Consider the following 17,617-nt stretch of genomic DNA (forward strand, 5'->3'; position numbering starts at 1 on the left):
TATAGGCCAAGTATGACATCACAGAGGACAAGGCTAAAGGCCAAGTATGTCATCGCAGAGGACGAGGCTGCAGTCATAGTATGACAGGCCATGTGCAACATGTAGGAATGCCAGGCGACAGAACAAGTATGATATCACAGAGGACAAGGCTATAGGCCAAGTATGACATCACAGAGGACGAGGCTGCAGTCATAGTGTGACAGGCCATGTGCAACATTTAGGAATGCCAGGCGACAGGACAAGTGTGACATCACAGAGGAGGAGGCTACAGGACAAGTATGACTTCACAGAGGATGAGGATGCAGTCATAGTGTGATAGGCCCTGTGCAACATGACGGAATGCCAGGCGAAAGGACACGTGTGACATCACAGAGGATGAAAGTGCAGGCAAAGTGTGACATCACAAAGAATAGGGCCACAGGCTGTGAGTGTTAGAAAGAGAATGTGGCCACAGGCTAACTGTGACATTGCAGGTGACTGAATTATAGACATGTGTGAAGCTACTAGGCCTGAAAAAACTAGCTTTGAAAGAACTTTACAACGAATGGTGCTCTAGCATGCAAAGGACACAAGTATTCCTTCACCCTCCAGAACACATAGAATGTGTGATGGATGGGCAATGGCCTGCAAAGAGGTCACCTCAGCAGAAACGCAAATAGTGCATCTTAATGGCATAGGTCAGTGGTTCCCACCCTTTTGACTTCTGAGGACCCCCACTTTATCATTACTGGAACCCAGGGACTCCCACTGAATCATTATTGGATTCTGGGGACCGCCCACAGAGTCATTATTGAAAGCTGGGGATCTAATCTGTTAATATTATTCAATTTCCAAAGCAGTCGCGGACCCCCTGAGGCTTTGCGGACCCCCATGAGTCCCCGGACCACAGGTTGGGAACCACTGGCATAGGTTATAATAACAACAAACATGCAATCAACGTTGTTCTGAAGCCCTAGCACATAACATCTGAAATTCACTAAAAAATCTATTTTGTGTTAAAACCTGCAGGGGCAATGTGCATTAATAAATGTGACATCTGTTACCAGTATCTCCAATCTTCCTTTGAGAAAAATGAGCATATGCTCTACAGTGATTGTTTCTAAATGTCTGTACTCATTTTAACAATTAGACTGGGCTATGTAAATAAACATCCTTGAATGGGCCACAAGAGAGACACAACACAGACAACTTGGTTACTAGTTTGTCACTGAAACACTGGAACACATAGTGCACAAAGTAGTGTTTCATTGTGCAATCTTTTTGTATTGATAACCTATTATACACAATATGAGAATCTGTTTTTGGCAGACCGTGGCTTAGGCAGCAGAATAATGTTTCACAAGCATTGTGCTGCTAAACTAGCTTGAAGAGGCAGGGCACAGCGATGCAAAGCTAACACAAGGCGAGTGCTGGTGTACTGCCTTTGAGTAGACAACATCCCAGGAAAAATCAAGGTATAAGTTAAAGCAAATTCTACATCTGTCTTACAATGCACACTCAGAAACGGATCATAGAGAGGTTTGCTTTGGGTAGTAGAGGCATGCCTCTGGTGAGACATTAATTTTATGTTCAGGCCTCACATAGCTGAGTTATCTCTCAGACTACCCGGAGCTCAGGCGTCAGTCTCCTGAGCTATCTGTCAAGTGACAGTGATCCTTCTCCAAAGGACAAGAGCTACAACCCGTCATTTCTCCTTATCATCATATAAAAGTTGTGGTAGCCCTGTGTTTAATGCTTGAGGGCACCAACTAAATATACTGAAAACCTATGCATGCAAGATATGAGTTGATGTGAGTTGTTACAACAAAAGCCCAAAGGCATCTTGGCACTTTAACTAACAACAGAAAATACATGAAAATAATCAATTAAATAGATGGCGTTTAACAGCCTTCTTAAAAATAAAATAGGTCCTCTATTTTGCACAGGCCAAGGCTGCGCTCATTTTCAATAGAAGAATCAACAAAAGAAAAGGAACATCCCTCTCTACCAACCCATCAAGTCTTTTTTAAACTGGGAGGATGATAGCAGAAGGGAAGAGCCGAAATGAAGTGATCGCTTAAACTTGGAAGCAAATACATAAGCATCATGGTGTCCGTTTCATATTGGCTCTGTGGACCAAGTAGAGTGCCATATAATTAATTCTTCTAGTAACTGGCGACCAGTGCAGCCTACAGTGAGGCTCTGAGATCCTATCAAGTTTCCTGAAAAATCATGACAAGCCTAGGTGCCATATTCTGAACACCTTGAAGCTTGTAAATAGCTGACTCAGAAAGGCCAATGTAACAAGTATTGCCATAGATCGGTTCATACATGATGATGATGATGGTAGCTTTAATAACACAAGCTTCTCAGAGGCACAGAATAAAAATGTTTTCTTCAAGATCCATTCTGATGGAAACTTGCATTTTCTCTCTTATGTTGAAGTTAAAGAGTGGGAAATACCCTCCTGTGTGTTTGTTGATGTGATGGGATGTGCTAACTAGGCCTTTTATCCCTATTGATCTATCCCCAGGCACTTTAAGTAGCCCACGATGGCCCACATTACAGGTTTCATGGTTACCAAGTACTGTGAACTAATAGTCCACCAGTACCGTGCAATTATGAGATAAACCTCACGGAACGGGGACTTACTGTGCCGATCCGGATACAACTGGCTGTATTCTGCGTGGAATTTCCTTTTCTATGGGATTTAAAACACACTTTTACAATCTGTTTCGAGGAGATGGTAAAAGTGTGCATGGGCCATGGTAAAAGTATACAGGCGGCTGTTGTAAGGTGGGGATGGAGGCAGGAGGAAAGAGTGAAGAATTTCGCCTGGCAGTGGCGGGGGGGCTAGCAAATAATGCTCCCCATGCCTTGTCTGATGTTTGGGCAGGAATAATGGAAGAAGCCTGGGTTACTATGCAGCCTTTTCTCACAGTGATTTTACCTGCTGGATTTTCTGGTCGGTAAAAAAGGTTATTGTATTGTTCCCACACTCAGTAAGTCTGGGGGAAGGAACACTGGACCTCTTATAATGGTGCGGGGTGGAATTCTACACTACACTGGGATTCTGCTTTGCACAGTCTTTCAGTCTAATGGGTGTTGCATGCCTACTCACAGCAGGAGTCAACACACCAAATCTTATGTTCTATTAGGGACCTCTGCGATAGCCTGATCCAACCTGATATTTCAGGGCTATAGCTACTTCATCATTTTTTGTACCAAAAATCAGAGGAGCTTTTTTTTCCTATTTTTTAATATTTTGTTATCTAAAAAAGATTTTTGAAAGGACAATTATGTGGCTAACGTGCTTTTCTCCACTGTGGGACTTTCAATGACCCCTTTATCCGAGGGAAAAATATCAACTCTGGTAAAGTATAGCCAGAGTTATGCTGATAAGCAGATCTGCATCATATTCCCCGTCCCCATCGCGCCTCATGTTAATAGTTCCTCTAAGTAGCGATCTGACACTAACTGAAAGGCATATATACCTGGCCCTCCTCTACTTAGATCTGAAAGACCTTCCCACCTCCAGTCTTGTAATTGTAAATAACACAAAACAGATATTTCTCCCTGATTCTCCTAAATTCCTGCACCACAGAATGATCATATCCAGCCTATCACTGTTATAGCAGTATTGTTCTATGATAAGAGATCTGCTTGCACAGCCTACATCTGATAACAGAACAGATGTGATGTGTTACTGGATCTGTACCATTTTTTATGCTGCTCTCCATGGAGAGTGCAATGTGAGGGGGTGGACAGTGATCCATTCAGCACTCTGCTCAGTGTGAGGCAGTGTATGGCTATCTGTCCAGCATGGTGCTCTATGTGAAGGGTGATGGCCATGTGTAGTACAGCATGGCACTGTATGTGACAGTGAGTGTAGGAAATCCACCTTTTCTATGTGATCAACCCATATTTGTTGTCTCATGCTGGAACCTATATTTCTTTGCTGGCTTCAGAACTCTGTACACTTCACACTTGCTATCCATTAGTAAAGTGCCTTTGCTGCTCTTTAAACATGTTAAAATTGGCATAATCCTAATTGACATATTTTCTTGCCTGTAAGTCTGTTGTACGTGGTACAAAATGTACCCGCGGCCTGGAAGTTAAATGCGACTAATGGACTGCAGCACCTATTGTGCCATCCACTATATTGGCATTGCAAACATGGCTTCAGGCCTACCATTGAAGCCTGACTGTAGCAGTGTAAAACCAGCAATTTAACCTGTTGAAATAAACCCTTTTGACAGGCTAAAATTTCCCCTTTAAATATTAAGTCACCTCGATGTTACCCCAAATGGGCTGGTGCATGGTATTTAAAAATAGAGACTGTTTTCAGTGTAGCAGGTTTATCTCTGCTATGTAGAAAACCAGAGTAGAGATTAACATACTAATACTGTATCGCAGGGATGGGACCAACTAGAAAAAGAATTAAACAATTATTTTTCATAGTTACTATAAATCCAATTCAATGGTGAAGTCACAGTTTTAAGAAATATGAATGAAAAACAACTTTTAGAAAGTTACCTTTTCCCTGCATGATGTTCCTGGAGGCTAATTTGTATTGGTTTTCCAACTTCTCCCACTCAGTAATTAGCCTTGAATAGGTGTGAAATGCCTCCTGGGAGCAAACTAAAGACTGAGATTAAATGGCGGACATAAGTCCTCTGAACCCCACAGAATATGCAGGATGAGGGCGTTGGGCTTCTTTTTTGACACTACTGTGTTTAATCCTTCAAGATAGGTCTGATGGGTTCACATATAGTACTTGGGGCACACTTGGAAAGGGCAAGAACAGCATGCGAAGACCATTCTTGTGGATCCACTGTCTGTCCCAGAAGGACTCTGATTTTGTCTTACCAGGCTTCTGCCTCTGGGTTTACCTAGGACCCTTGAGGCACACTTGAAAGGGTTGAGAACAGGGTGGATCCACTTCCATTCCAACATTCCTGTCTCGTGGACCGACTTTTAAGTTCATTTTAGGCGTATCATTGCCCTGTTCTCTATTTGATATCACATTTATGATATCAGAGACTCCTATGTTCGGAACTTAATTGCCACAACTACCTCAGTTCATGGTACATATTTTTCCAGATTGACCACATGAAATATTTTGGCTTCTCTGAAACAATCCAGATCTCTTCATATGAACTACCCACATTAAAATTCCTGCCTTGAAAAGTCCATGTGACGAAACACGTGTTGGCTGTTTGCAGACTATACTTAATCTACAAGGAATACAATTCTCATCAACCTCTATACACTGTTTGGACTTTGGACTCTTCTTTCCACTTTGGAATTAACTCTCGGACTGCTTATGGTGTGCCCTGGTATTCTTTGATTTTGCTCGAGCACAGATTGATTTATTTTGATCAGTGCACCTAGACCCGTGGTGGCTGGGTGTCTTACCAGGTTGGCACCCACAACAACTATATTGAACTTGAATCTACTTGTCAGACATCTGAATGCGGATGTGACAACATTGAGCATCAGCCCCCATTTTTTGTTTTGTCTTATACAGGGTAGATCCACTGCCTGGTTGCCAAAGGACTTTGCTTTTGTCCTACTGGATTTCTGTCTCTGGCTTTATTGTAGATATAATTGATGCCTGGATTTTAGTGTTATATGTGGCAGGACACTAGGATCTCCATATTATACTCCCCACATACACTCAGCTCTCAGAACCCAAGTTTAATGTGACTGAAGACTTTTACAATCTTGAAAACACCCAAACAGGGTAGGGTTGGCCCCTGGAACCTTTACCTCATTGATTAGGGAATACCCAGTAGTCATTCCCACCCACTAGCTAGCGGCAGGCATAAATGTCAGACACCCACTTCAGAACACTTTATGTACCTCTAAAAGATCAGAAGAAGGCTGGACCTGCTATCTGTGACCTGAGAGGAGCCATGAGGGACTGGAACTGCTCTTGTATCCAGGACAAAGAAGTGGACTCCAAGGGTTATAAGGTTGACCTCCTGTTCAAGCTACAGGCACAAAACAAGCTACAAGAGATCCTTCCCTTGAAGCACCCAGCTGACCAGTGGCAACTGGACCTTGACTGGACCCTGCAGTTGCACCCTGCCTGACATACTGTGAGCATCTAAGTGCCTCCCCCAAGGTCTTGGGGGGCTTAGAAGTGCACCCTTGTAGTGGATTGAGACTTAAAAGACTAAGGGGGTGATTCCTAGCGGGAACCGCCAGAAGACCGTACTGCGGTCAAAAGACCGCGGCGGTCATTCTGGCTTTCCCGCTGGGCGGGCGGGCGACCACCAAAAGGCCGCCCGCCCGCCCAGCGGGAAAGCCACAGCAACGATGAAGCCGGCTCCGAATGGAGCCGGCGGAGTTGCTTTTGTGCGACGGGTGCAGTTGCACCCGTCGCGATTTCCAGTGTCTGCTATGCAGACACTGGAAATCAATGTGGGGCCCCCAGGGGCCCCACGACACCCGTTCCCGCCAGCCTGGTTCTGGCGGTCAAAACCGCCAGAACCAGGCTGGCGGGAAGGGGGTCAGAATCCCCATGGCGGCGCTGCCTGCAGCGCCGCCATGGAGGATTCTGCAGCCCAGGGGAAAACCGGCGGGAAACCGCCGGTTTCCCTTTTCTGACCGCGGCTTTACCGCCGCGGTCAGAATGGGCCTGGATGCACCGCCAGCCTGTTGGCGGTGCATCCGCGGTCCCCTACCCTGGCGGTCTCGGACCGCCAGGGTAGGAATGACCCCCTAAGTCATAATGTAAAATCTGTAACAAGGATAAACCTAGTTGGTGTATCCAACCTGCGTTCCATCACTGTCAGCTGCAAATTGCACCTAGATACTGGCCTACTATAGCCATTGATTTAGCATTGGTGCTTTTCGCTTTTTGGTGCGATTTCTACTTAAAAGTTAAAAAATGTGTATCTCCGGTTCCCCGTTTTGGATTTTTGTTATTTCAGTGTCATGTTTTGTATTAAGTTGTACTCTAGTTTTCTAATTCGGTTTGGGACTTTTATTATTGTGCCTTTTTACTTTATTATTGTTTTGGTACTGCATAAATACTTTCACACTGCCCTATGTTAAGCCCAGATTCTCTGTGTCATAGCTAACAGGCGGATTAGCTCAGGTTAATTTAGTGCCTGTGATTCTTGACCTTGATAAGGGTTGTGATTATTCCTTGAGGTGGTAGTCACTCACCCTATGCATGGTGTGGTATTTTATACTTTGTGTGAAGAGGCGTGTGGCCAATTGTACAGTACTGTGCTCTATGGTAATGTGATCTCTTTGAGGGGGTGTATTGCCATGTTTATAGGCAAGTGTTCTGACCATACAGTATGGTGTTCTATGCAAGTGATTGTATGTCCATGTGTACAGCATGGCCTCCCTGTGAGGGGATGTATGAGTACTTTACTCTATGTCAGGATGTATATGCCCCATTGTACAGTACTGTGTCCTGTGTTATGCTTGGTGCTCTCTCTGAGGGGGCGTTATGGGCATGTGTACATCATTGTGCTCCATATGAATGGATGTAGAGCTGCACATACGTCACGGTGCCCAATAATATGTAACGCAGGGTACTGTTTATAGAGTAATTATCTCTCTGAGGAGATGCATGCCCATGTGACTGGTGTATTCCCATGTATTCGTCATTATGATGTCTGGGAGAGGGGATGTTTATTTGTACAGCATGGTGCTCTATATTGTGTGACGCAAGTCCTGAGTGTAGCATGGTTCTCTGCATGGGGAGAGTACACTTGTGTGTACAGCATGGTGCTCTGCATGAGGTGAGTACAGCCATGTATGTGTACAACATGGTCCCCTGCATGAGGAGCATACACCCATGTGTACTGCGTGTTGCTCTGCAGCATACACCCAATGTGTACCACATGCTGCCCTGCATGAGGAGAGTATATCCATGTGTAACACATGGTGCAAGGCCTGATGCAGCATGCCTCTCTGCTTGATGGGAGCACACCATGGTGCTCTGTCTGAGGAGAGTACACTGTATGTACCGCATGATGCTCTGCATGAGGAGTGTACACCCGTGTGTACTGCATGCCGCCCTGCATGAAGAGAGTACACCCATGTGTACAGCATGGTGCTCTGCATGAGGAGAGTACACCCATGTGTACCCTGTGGTGCGCTGCTTGAGTAGAGTACACTCATGTGTACCCTATGGTGCTCTGCATGAAGAGAGTACACCCACGTGTACTGCGTGGTGCTGAGCACGAGGAGAGTATACCATGGTACTCTGCATGAAGAATGTACACCCATGTGTATCACGTGGTGCTGTGCATGAGGAGAGTACACCCATGTGTACAGCATGGTGCTCTGCATTAAGAGAGTACACCCACGTGTACAGCATGGTGCTCTGCATGAGGAGAGTACACCCACATGTACTGCGTGGTGCTGAGCGCGAGTAAAGTACAGCATGGTGCTCTACATGAAGAGTGTACACTATGGTGCGCTACATGAGGAGAGTACACCAATGTGTACCACTTGGTGCTGTGCACAAGGAGAGTACACCCATGTGTACAGCATAGTGCGCTGCATGAGGAGAGTACATCCATGTGTACACCACGGTGCCCTGCATGAGCATGGTACACCCATGTGTACCGCGTGGTGCTCTTTCCTGCGTGGTGCAGGCTCCTGAGTAGACGTATATTTCTGGGGATGTATGGGTCGGTGTACAACAGGCAGCTCTGTGTTGTGTACCGCCGTCGCCGTGTTTACCCTGCAGTTAGGGTGTTCGGGTACAGATTAAGTGCAGGAGCTACATTTCCTTAGACGGAGAAAGGGCTAGGACAAAAATTATTTCAGCAAAATTACTGAGTGCCGAGCCTGCAAAGAGGAGGCGGGAAGGAGCTGTCTGAAGGCAGTGGGGAGAGAGGGCAGGTGTGACGGCCAAGATTGATGGCCTCGTTGCCATTAAGAAAAAAATTAGCCGGTGGCGGCTATCATATTAAAGGCTGCAGAAGCAGTGAATTATTTTCTTAAAGATCTTATCGCTTACAATGATAATTTTACCTTCCAAAAGGCCACTTTTAATGAGCCGAGCCAGGCGAAAAGTCATGATTTAATACCGGCATTTTTTTTTTCAAAATACATTTTACAGCTTTTTGGTCCATGTTTAAAAAGCGAGGGTGACCTTTTTTTTATTCCGTCTGCCCCGGGTGTAACGCTGAGACTCATCTTCTGGGGGTTTATAACCGCCGCGGAGAGGGCCTGAGCAGCAGAGGGTGATTTAGAAAGGGGGGAGGTTAGGTACATTGGGCGCTCCGCAGGTGACTGGAGGCGAGCATCCCTGCTCTGGAGCGGTGCATGTCTTGGTATCTACAGACCTCCTCATGGCTGCCCACCTTCCATAGACAACATGTGCTTCTAGAGGGAGCTGATTCATTGTCGGGCTTCCATGAAAAATGAGGGGTCTTCAACCTTCTATGTAGTAACAACTACTTATGTTCAATAAAAATCATCCAGAGCTGCGAATATTAGAATTTTGATACTGATCACTCAGACAAGTTTGCATTTTTGTTTTGAATATGCACTTTCCAGTTTTTGTAGGCTGGGCTGCACACAGGTAGCTCGAGAGCTAATAGTAGCTCACGAGCTACTCGTTGGAGACACCTGCTCTTCATTTCTAAAAAACTCATAAACTTACTAACTGAACGTTGATTTGGGAGATCTAAGTAGGATGAAGCAGCAAGTAGGAATAAAGTAGTCTAGGAGTGGGCAGTCATGTTCAGCGCCAACCTTAGAGCTGGAGGCGCCCGGTGCAACAATCTTTTTGGCGCCCCCCCATGACCTCCTTCTCCTAGAATCCCCTCACTATTACCCTCCAACAGTACCTCTCATTCTCCCCTTAGCTCCTCTCTGACATACATTTAATGTTTTTCTACAGTGCTACTCATAGTTCACTCAGTTTCAGTTCTGTGATCTGCATGGTACACGCTCTTTGCAGCAGGCACATTAACCCCCTGCGCTACTTTATAATGTGACAAAACTGCCACTAGCCAAAACTCCTGTCACTACAGCAGGGACATTAATCAGAAGAGTCATCTTGACATTTCATTGTTGCCTGAAACTGCTAGACATGCAAGGAAGTCTAAAGCATGTGCTTTAAAGCAGAGTTATTTTAAACAAAGTGCCCCCTCTCTCACGTCAGCGCCAGGTGCGGCTACACCGGTCGCACCGCCCTAAAGCCGACCCTGGTTATGTTTCAATAACGTTCCATGTGGTACTGCAAGTCGTTTGAGGCACGTGAAATTCGCTAGCCAATCGAGGCCAATCAAACAGCTGCTCCTCTGAAAGCATTTTGTATCACTGTGGAAAGACCACACTGTGGGTGCCTGACCTGTATAATAGTTGCTTAGTGTAGACCTAGTTGCTTAGTGTACAACTAGGTCAGCTGGCAGGAGCCCAAGGGTACAATTTAGATTGTTAATAAGGTACTTGAAAAGTTCTTTGAATAAGAGGGTAATGTTGATTGAGAACGCATATCTTCAGTGTTTTCTGACTTGGATCAGGGTTGGGGCAGTTCTGCTGCTGCTGGGGGTATTGTTTTAGACCCTCAGCGCATGAATGGAGAAAAGCAGTCTTCTGGATTTCCCCTGCTTGCAGTTCCTTGTCTTCCGACTGGCAATATCCTGGCTCCTGGTGTGGCATTGTGTCTCTAATTGTTTCACCAATTAGGGTATGCTTTATGATGGCCGTATAGGTTGTATGGTAGTTTGTTGAGCAGTACATTGCTTCCATCCAGGTGGGAGAGGACCAGGGTTTGCACTGTTGTTCTGCAATTGGCTGCTGAAAGAAAGAGCTTAAACATCTGCTGCTAAGCTGTCTTGGTACTTCTTGGTGATCTGTTCTTTGTATGTGAGGTCAGTGTTGAGGGTGAATCTAAGTGATTGGGCATTTGCAGTGAGACGCTTAGGTTTATGTCAAAAAGTCATGTTTGAGTTATGCTTGCTTGAATCTTTTGACAAGAAGAAATCAGTTTTCATCAGCTTGAGTGTTATGTTCTCGACATCTAGATCTGGATTACTTTATCGCTGAAAACTGATGATGAGTAGGGATCCTAGCTATGTAGAGGTTGAGGATGTTGGATTAAGGTAGACTGTCACCTTCACAGGGAGTGGTCTTTTAGTGAGAGCGTGATGTTGGTGTTTCTAGTGCAAGAAAGGAGGTTGAAAACAGTCCAATTTGGGGTGCAGCAACAAGGGAGGGAAGTGGAGTGTAGCCAGTTTTGTTTTGTCAGTATGCAATACGACTTTGCTGGTGTTCTTGGTAAAGAAATGCTGGAGGGTGTTGCACTTTTTTGACTGAGGATGGAATTTGCAGGTGTGCCATTAGATTGACACAGTACTTGACAGCCTTGAAGAAAAAATAAGTTGGCTCACAGTCAAACGTATTGGCAAACGTGCAATTATCCATGTAACAGGGTCGTTTCCAAGGCGGTAATAAAACCTCCCCAAAGACGGACAAACATAAAACCTTTACCAATGATAACAAGGAATTTTAAAAGTCAAGTGCATGAACGAGTGAAAGTGATGGGCGGGCTGTGGGTGTGGTTAAAAGCTCTCAGAGATTACAACTCTCTACCTAAAAATGGGCAACATTCACCATATAAAACCAACAAAATTGATCCTCTCTGTTTTATGCAGCTATAGGTACTGAGATGCAAAGCCCCTCGGCCCTCGTACTTCTGATGCTGGCATTTGAGCAAAGACAGACTAGTATGACAGTGATCTCTGTACAAAAACTCAGTTGAGTTAAATGTCAGAGCATATGCAAAACCCGAAGTTGTTTCTAAGAATTAAGCTACTGTTTCTTTCATTTTTGTAAAATGTTTTTGGGGTTCTTGCAAACTTTCTGTTCAAACTGTAAAGAATGAGGCTTGAGTGCTATTATACCTGGGTAAATGGCATTATGCTAAGAAACTGCGCCCCCAGGCAAGATATGCCTCAACCTCCCTTTTGATTCACAAGACAATTATATTTCTGGATTTGCAGGATTGCTGCGTTGTTCTTTGTGATACAATTGCACTAATATACAATTAGACAAATGCACATGGACCGTGGGGGGCCAGGCCGTGAATCAAATGACTCCAACTAAATAATTTTGATAATTTAAATGGAAGAGTCCTTGCCAAAGGACGTCGTTCTAGTGGGTACCGGCAGTGCTTAATTTGTAAATAAAAAGGTGCCGGTGCTCAAAGACCTCCTCAAACATGCAGCTGCTACAATTAAATGTGGGAACACGGAATACTGAGGCAGTGTAATCCTGAAGCCATCTCGGGCCTCTTCAATCCATATAAAGCCACTCCCTGCCCCTTCAGCTCACTCTTGCAACTTTATCTCTTTTTGACACTTTTTCGTTTTTCCCTTTATCTGTCTTTCTCATATGTGTCTTTTGGTCGCAGAAGAATAAGCGGCGGCCCTAAAAAATAAGGGCTGGTGCTCAGCACCGGAAACAACAAGCACAAATTAAGCACTGGGTACCGGAGGAGCAAAGCTCATAAAATAGCGTCAAACCAGGCAGAATCTCCACAGTGCATGTAGAAACCTTCATTATTGTATTCACAGTGTCCCTTTTTTCCCCCTTTTCCTCTCCAGGGAATATAGCTGACACCTTGTCTACAAGGTCAGGTGGCCCAAGTGTGCAATTACCTGCGTTTGACTAATGTACGATTCCATAACTGTAGTAAACAAAAGAAAGGAGCAAATAGGAATTTCATTGGAAAATATCTAATCTCGTCACCACCAAGACGAAATAAGAAAATCAAATAAGTTTCGAAAGCATGAACGTGAATTAGAAATGGTTGCAATGCATGCAGAGGACGGGAGTCCAAGCATCTTGGCAGCCACTATTCAGAGGGAAAAGAAGCCAAGAACGGGATTTTTCTGGCCACTCCAAGTCTAATCCGATATTATTCTGTGAAAAATGGTTGCCCTATGGAGGAGGACAGTAAATTAAACGTTATGTATTCGTTTTTAGCATGCGGGCCAGGGAGAAACGGTGGTCCCATTTATTCCACATCCCTCCGCAGCGCAGGCGCTGACCTCTGGTGAAACGCAGGCTAAACTAATCCCAAAGATGTCAGTCTTCCAGCTCTTCTACATACGCTTGCAGTTTAGATTAATAAACTGTCTATTTTTAAATTGTGTGGAGCCACTTCTATTGGAAAGAGCCGCCCAGCATGTTAAGCGAGCCAAGTCACACTTCCCCCGAATACAGCAAGCATTGGCAAAGCCAGTAGGTCTGGCTTGAATGCACTTATGCATGTAAGCATCATTCGCCCATGTCTTTGTTTGTATGGCTAGCACATTAAGGCCAGGTCTATTGCCTTTGGCAGTGCTTGCTTACAGTTGACCAGGGCAATATTGTGGGTTTTCGCTGTATTTGTTGGAGTGTGCTAAATAGTGTATTGTAGGTCTTATGATCGATGGTGTGTTTGAACGGTAGTGAGGGCCATTATAAGGTGAACGTAGAAATATTTTTACTTATGGTAGCGAATTCTAAGTAGGAAGTGTGAGGGATTGTGTGCTGTATTGCAGCGAGGGCTGCTGCAAGGATGGTGTGCCATTGCGCTTGAAGTCCTCCCTGGATGGTAAGGAGTTGAATGAGGATTTGAGGTAAGTATCATGCAAGTGTGGCCGTAAAGGCCAAAGAAAGGAGATGTCTGTCTCCAGTTTCTGCTAGAGTACTATAAATTTTGTTTTCTGTCTGAGTACAGCTGAATATTTGCTAAGACAATTGTGCGCCTGTGAAAATAGCTTTTGTACTAAAGAATACTGCTCATCTAACCTCAAAAGGTTTCACATTCTTTAAGAAGCCCTTGTACCGGATTCCCTGGAGCACTCTTGGCTTAATCAAGGCATTGGTGGAGTTCAAGTGTTGACGAGCAGTGAATGGTGCAGTAGGGGGCAGTGCTTAATGGAAGCACTGGCTGCAACGAAGATGGTTGGCAGGAGGATGGTGGGCAGTGAGCGGTCCAGGAGGGCGAGGAGCTTCATGTTGACACTGGCTCCAGTGCCAAAGACTGGCAGGAGACCGACGGGCAGTCAGCGGTGTGGCAGGCAGGAGGCCTCATGCAAGCTCCATCTGCAGTGATGAAGACCGGAAGCAGGGTGGCAACTAGTGAGCAGTGAGCCGGCCCAGCTGAGGGTAAAGATGGGCCCATTTCATGTCACTCTTAATGCCCCCTGACTATATCTCAACGCATTCCAAAGGCAGATATGTACTTCACAAACACTGATAAACAGATATATCAACATCAAGACAAATACTGCCAAAGACTGGGTAAGCAAACTAGACTAGCACAGCTTGAGCACCTGGTGTGAGGAACAGAGCCGAATGTGAATTCTCCCAGTCTGCATTAAGCTGAAGCAGCAGGCTCCAAGCTGTCTCCATCATGGGGGAGGGCCCACAGGAAGGTGGGACCCTTTCCCTGGAGCACTCTTGGCTTAATCAAGGCATTGGTGGAGTTCAAGTGTTGACGAGCAGTGAATGGTGCAGTAGGGGGCAGTGCTTAATGGAAGCACTGGCTGCAACGAAGATGGTTGGCAGGAGGATGGTGGGCAGTGAGCGGTCCAGGAGGGCGAGGAGCTTCATGTTGACACTGGCTCCAGTGCCAAAGACTGGCAGGAGACCGACGGGCAGTCAGCGGTGTGGCAGGCAGGAGGCCTCATGCAAGCTCCATCTGCAGTGATGAAGACCGGAAGCAGGGTGGCAACTAGTGAGCAGTGAGCCGGCCCAGCTGAGGGTAAAGATGGGCCCATTTCATGTCACTCTTAATGCCCCCAGACTATATCTCAACGCATTCCAAAGGCAGATATGTACTTCACAAACACTGATAAACAGATATATCAACATCAAGACAAATACTGCCAAAGACTGGGTAAGCAAACTAGACTAGCACAGCTTGAGCACCTGGTGTGAGGAACAGAGCCGAATGTGAATTCTCCCAGTCTGCATTAAGCTGAAGCAGCAGGCTCCAAGCTGTCTCCATCATGGGGGAGGGCCCACAGGAAGGTGGGACCCTTTCCATGATAAAAGGGATAAAATGCCCTGATTCGGGGAGTGGGTGAAGGGGCATCAGAGTTCAATGCCAACACTGGCTTTAGCAGTAAAGAGCAGAGACAGGCGACCGGCCTCGAGCAGTATCCCAGTAGGGGCCAAAAAGGCTGCAGTTTGACAAGCCTTCAGGACGGTCATTTTGGAGGTCAAACCACACAAATGTGTAAAAAGAAAAGGCATTTAGGAGGCCTTGTTAGGGTCGAACCCGAACTCGATAAAAGTGCCCTAGTTTAATGCGCTGCCGTGGAAGAAAAGCATTACTTTGTGTTAGAATCCATGTATGATTAAATGTGAAAAAAAAGTGTTATAATTATTTTTAGGTCTTGCCTGAAACAGCGCATGTGCGGTCTCTGTGAGATCTATTCCTTATAAAAACTCCAAAAGGGCTTAAAGCCCATCCATCACTTACCATTGGTTGGCTTCCTCCTAATTCTCGTTTCATTGGTGTTCATTCTTCAGCCATGGCAGCTGGGTTCATTTTGTCGGTCGCCCCAGACAGCTCAGATGGCTTTGGGAGGATTTTGGTTTCACTTTTTTAGATTCAACATATACAGAGAAGCTTCAAGCAAAGTCACAGTCACGTTCCAGTCACCATATGTCCCAGCCACAAACAGCCATCCTTTTAAAAGGTACAGGACATATATGTTTTTATTTGCTCTTCATGAGGTGAAAATTCCTGGTGCAAAACGTTAGGGGTGGGTGGCAGCTGCTCCAGCCAATGTTTCATCCATATGCTTGTTGCTTCCTCATCGCTAAAGTGCTGGTGCATGTTGCTGTGCCACATGGCTGAAAGTAAAGGAAAAAAACGTGCTATGACACGGCCAGCGTCAAACCATAAGTGTAGCTTAATACCCAAAGAAGGGTGACTTTTGCACACAGAAGAACTCATGTACTAGGTTACAAGAATGTCAAAGTACGTCTGGCGTAGTTAGAAAATGTAGTATGGGTCATGTTCAGTGGTGAATGAACACCAGACAGCTGACATAATACCTGCTCATGTGCTAGATGGTGGGGCCTTTGCAGGGACATTCTGGCACACAGCACACAGCACACATAGTGTTGTGATCTTGCATCACCACAGGAGACCCTACATCTTCACCACTGATGCTGGAAAATTGGCCTTACATGTCCACCCCTAACTGCCTTTCAACTGTTTTTCCTACACCACCTCCTCTGATCACACACCACCTCCTCTGATCACACGCCACATCCAATCCATTAACCATATACCATCTCTAGTCCACTGACTTTGAACCAACACCTTTGGTCCTGCACTTCCACACAGACACTGCACACCCTTCACTGACCACTCATCCTGGCTTTTTCTCTCTTCTCTCTTGCAGTCGGTTCTGTTATCAGCCTCCATCAAACGTGAAGGGGACTCACCCACTGCCTCGCCCCGCTCTACAGATGACCTCCATCACTCAGACCGATACCAGGTTGGTGGGTCTGTCTGTTTTTCTACCTGTGTATGATGGGGATGAGGGATAATAAATGGCTGCATATGTCTGTGAGCAATTCACTCTCTCTTTCTTTTCACTATGGCTCCAGAGAGGATGTTTGGCACGTACATTTTTAATAAAAAGAAGGTAAAATAGAGCATCTTGGTCCTGTAATGAATTTCATGGATAAACGTTCGAAGGAGAGTGGGGGGGGGAAGGCTGCATTGCATCTGTATTTTCAAGGGGTGTTTCATGTATGAGAACATTTCCCATTTATATTTTCTGCCATACCATTGAAATGTATTTTAGCCTTCCTTAAGCGTTATTGCTGTCAAAACTTGTCAATTATGACACTTACAAACTTCAAATAGGGTGGAATGTATAAATGTGTCTTATTGTCCTACATTTTTGTAAGCTGCCTGTCATAGGAACAGATTCACAAACTGCATCTTGTAATACGCAGTACTACTCATGTACTACAAAACGCGATTCACAAACCTACAGCTGGAGACCTCTACCTCTCCTGTCTTTTCTGTGCAGAGGTCTCTGTTATAATGGCCGAGATCTAGCTTACTTAGGTACACAAAATAATAATAAATGTAGGAGGGGCCGGGGGAGTGGTGGGAAAACAGAGACTAATTACTAATTAATGGGAAAGGTTCACAATACACCTCTAAAATTACTACAGCCCTAAAGTTGTCAAAACAGACTTAAATGTACTCCATCCATAAAGAAAACACCCGTGGCAGCAAAATTAAAATGACACCCCATAGGAACTAATATTAAATAAATAAAATTATTTTGGCAACACTTTAACATGTAAAATATACAATTATTGATTCTTTTACTTTAATATTTAAGAAGATAATTTAATTTAAAAATATATATAAATTTGTAACTTTTAACCACATTCACTAAAATATAAAATACAAATACAAATTTTATTGAGGATGATTATCTTTTTTTAAATTGTGATCTAAAACTTTATATTTGTAAATAAAATCCACATAATTTTAGTATTTAATGCACACTTAATTTGATAAGTTATTATGCTGTAAAATGTTATACTATTGTTTCCAGGTTTATAATAAATATATTTTAAATTATTTTCCTTTGATATTATAAATGAAAGCTTTATT

The 17,617-nt window shown here is 44.7% G+C and overlaps 1 protein-coding gene across 5 annotated transcripts in view; it reads left to right on the forward strand.

The window, feature by feature from the left end:
• The window catches only part of RNF220 (ring finger protein 220), a 539,236-nt gene that overhangs the window by 388,759 nt on the left and 132,860 nt on the right, over nucleotides 1-17,617 (forward strand). For all 5 annotated transcript variants that reach the window (XM_069232799.1, XM_069232801.1, XM_069232802.1 and 2 more), the window contains one exon: nucleotides 16,380-16,475. In XM_069232799.1, the coding sequence (XP_069088900.1) occupies nucleotides 16,380-16,475 (96 nt within the window). The remainder of the gene's footprint in view (nucleotides 1-16,379; nucleotides 16,476-17,617) is intronic.

This window comes from Pleurodeles waltl, chromosome 4_2 (assembly GCF_031143425.1).
Source record: "Pleurodeles waltl isolate 20211129_DDA chromosome 4_2, aPleWal1.hap1.20221129, whole genome shotgun sequence".
NCBI classification, from domain to species: Eukaryota; Metazoa; Chordata; class Amphibia; order Caudata; family Salamandridae; genus Pleurodeles; species Pleurodeles waltl.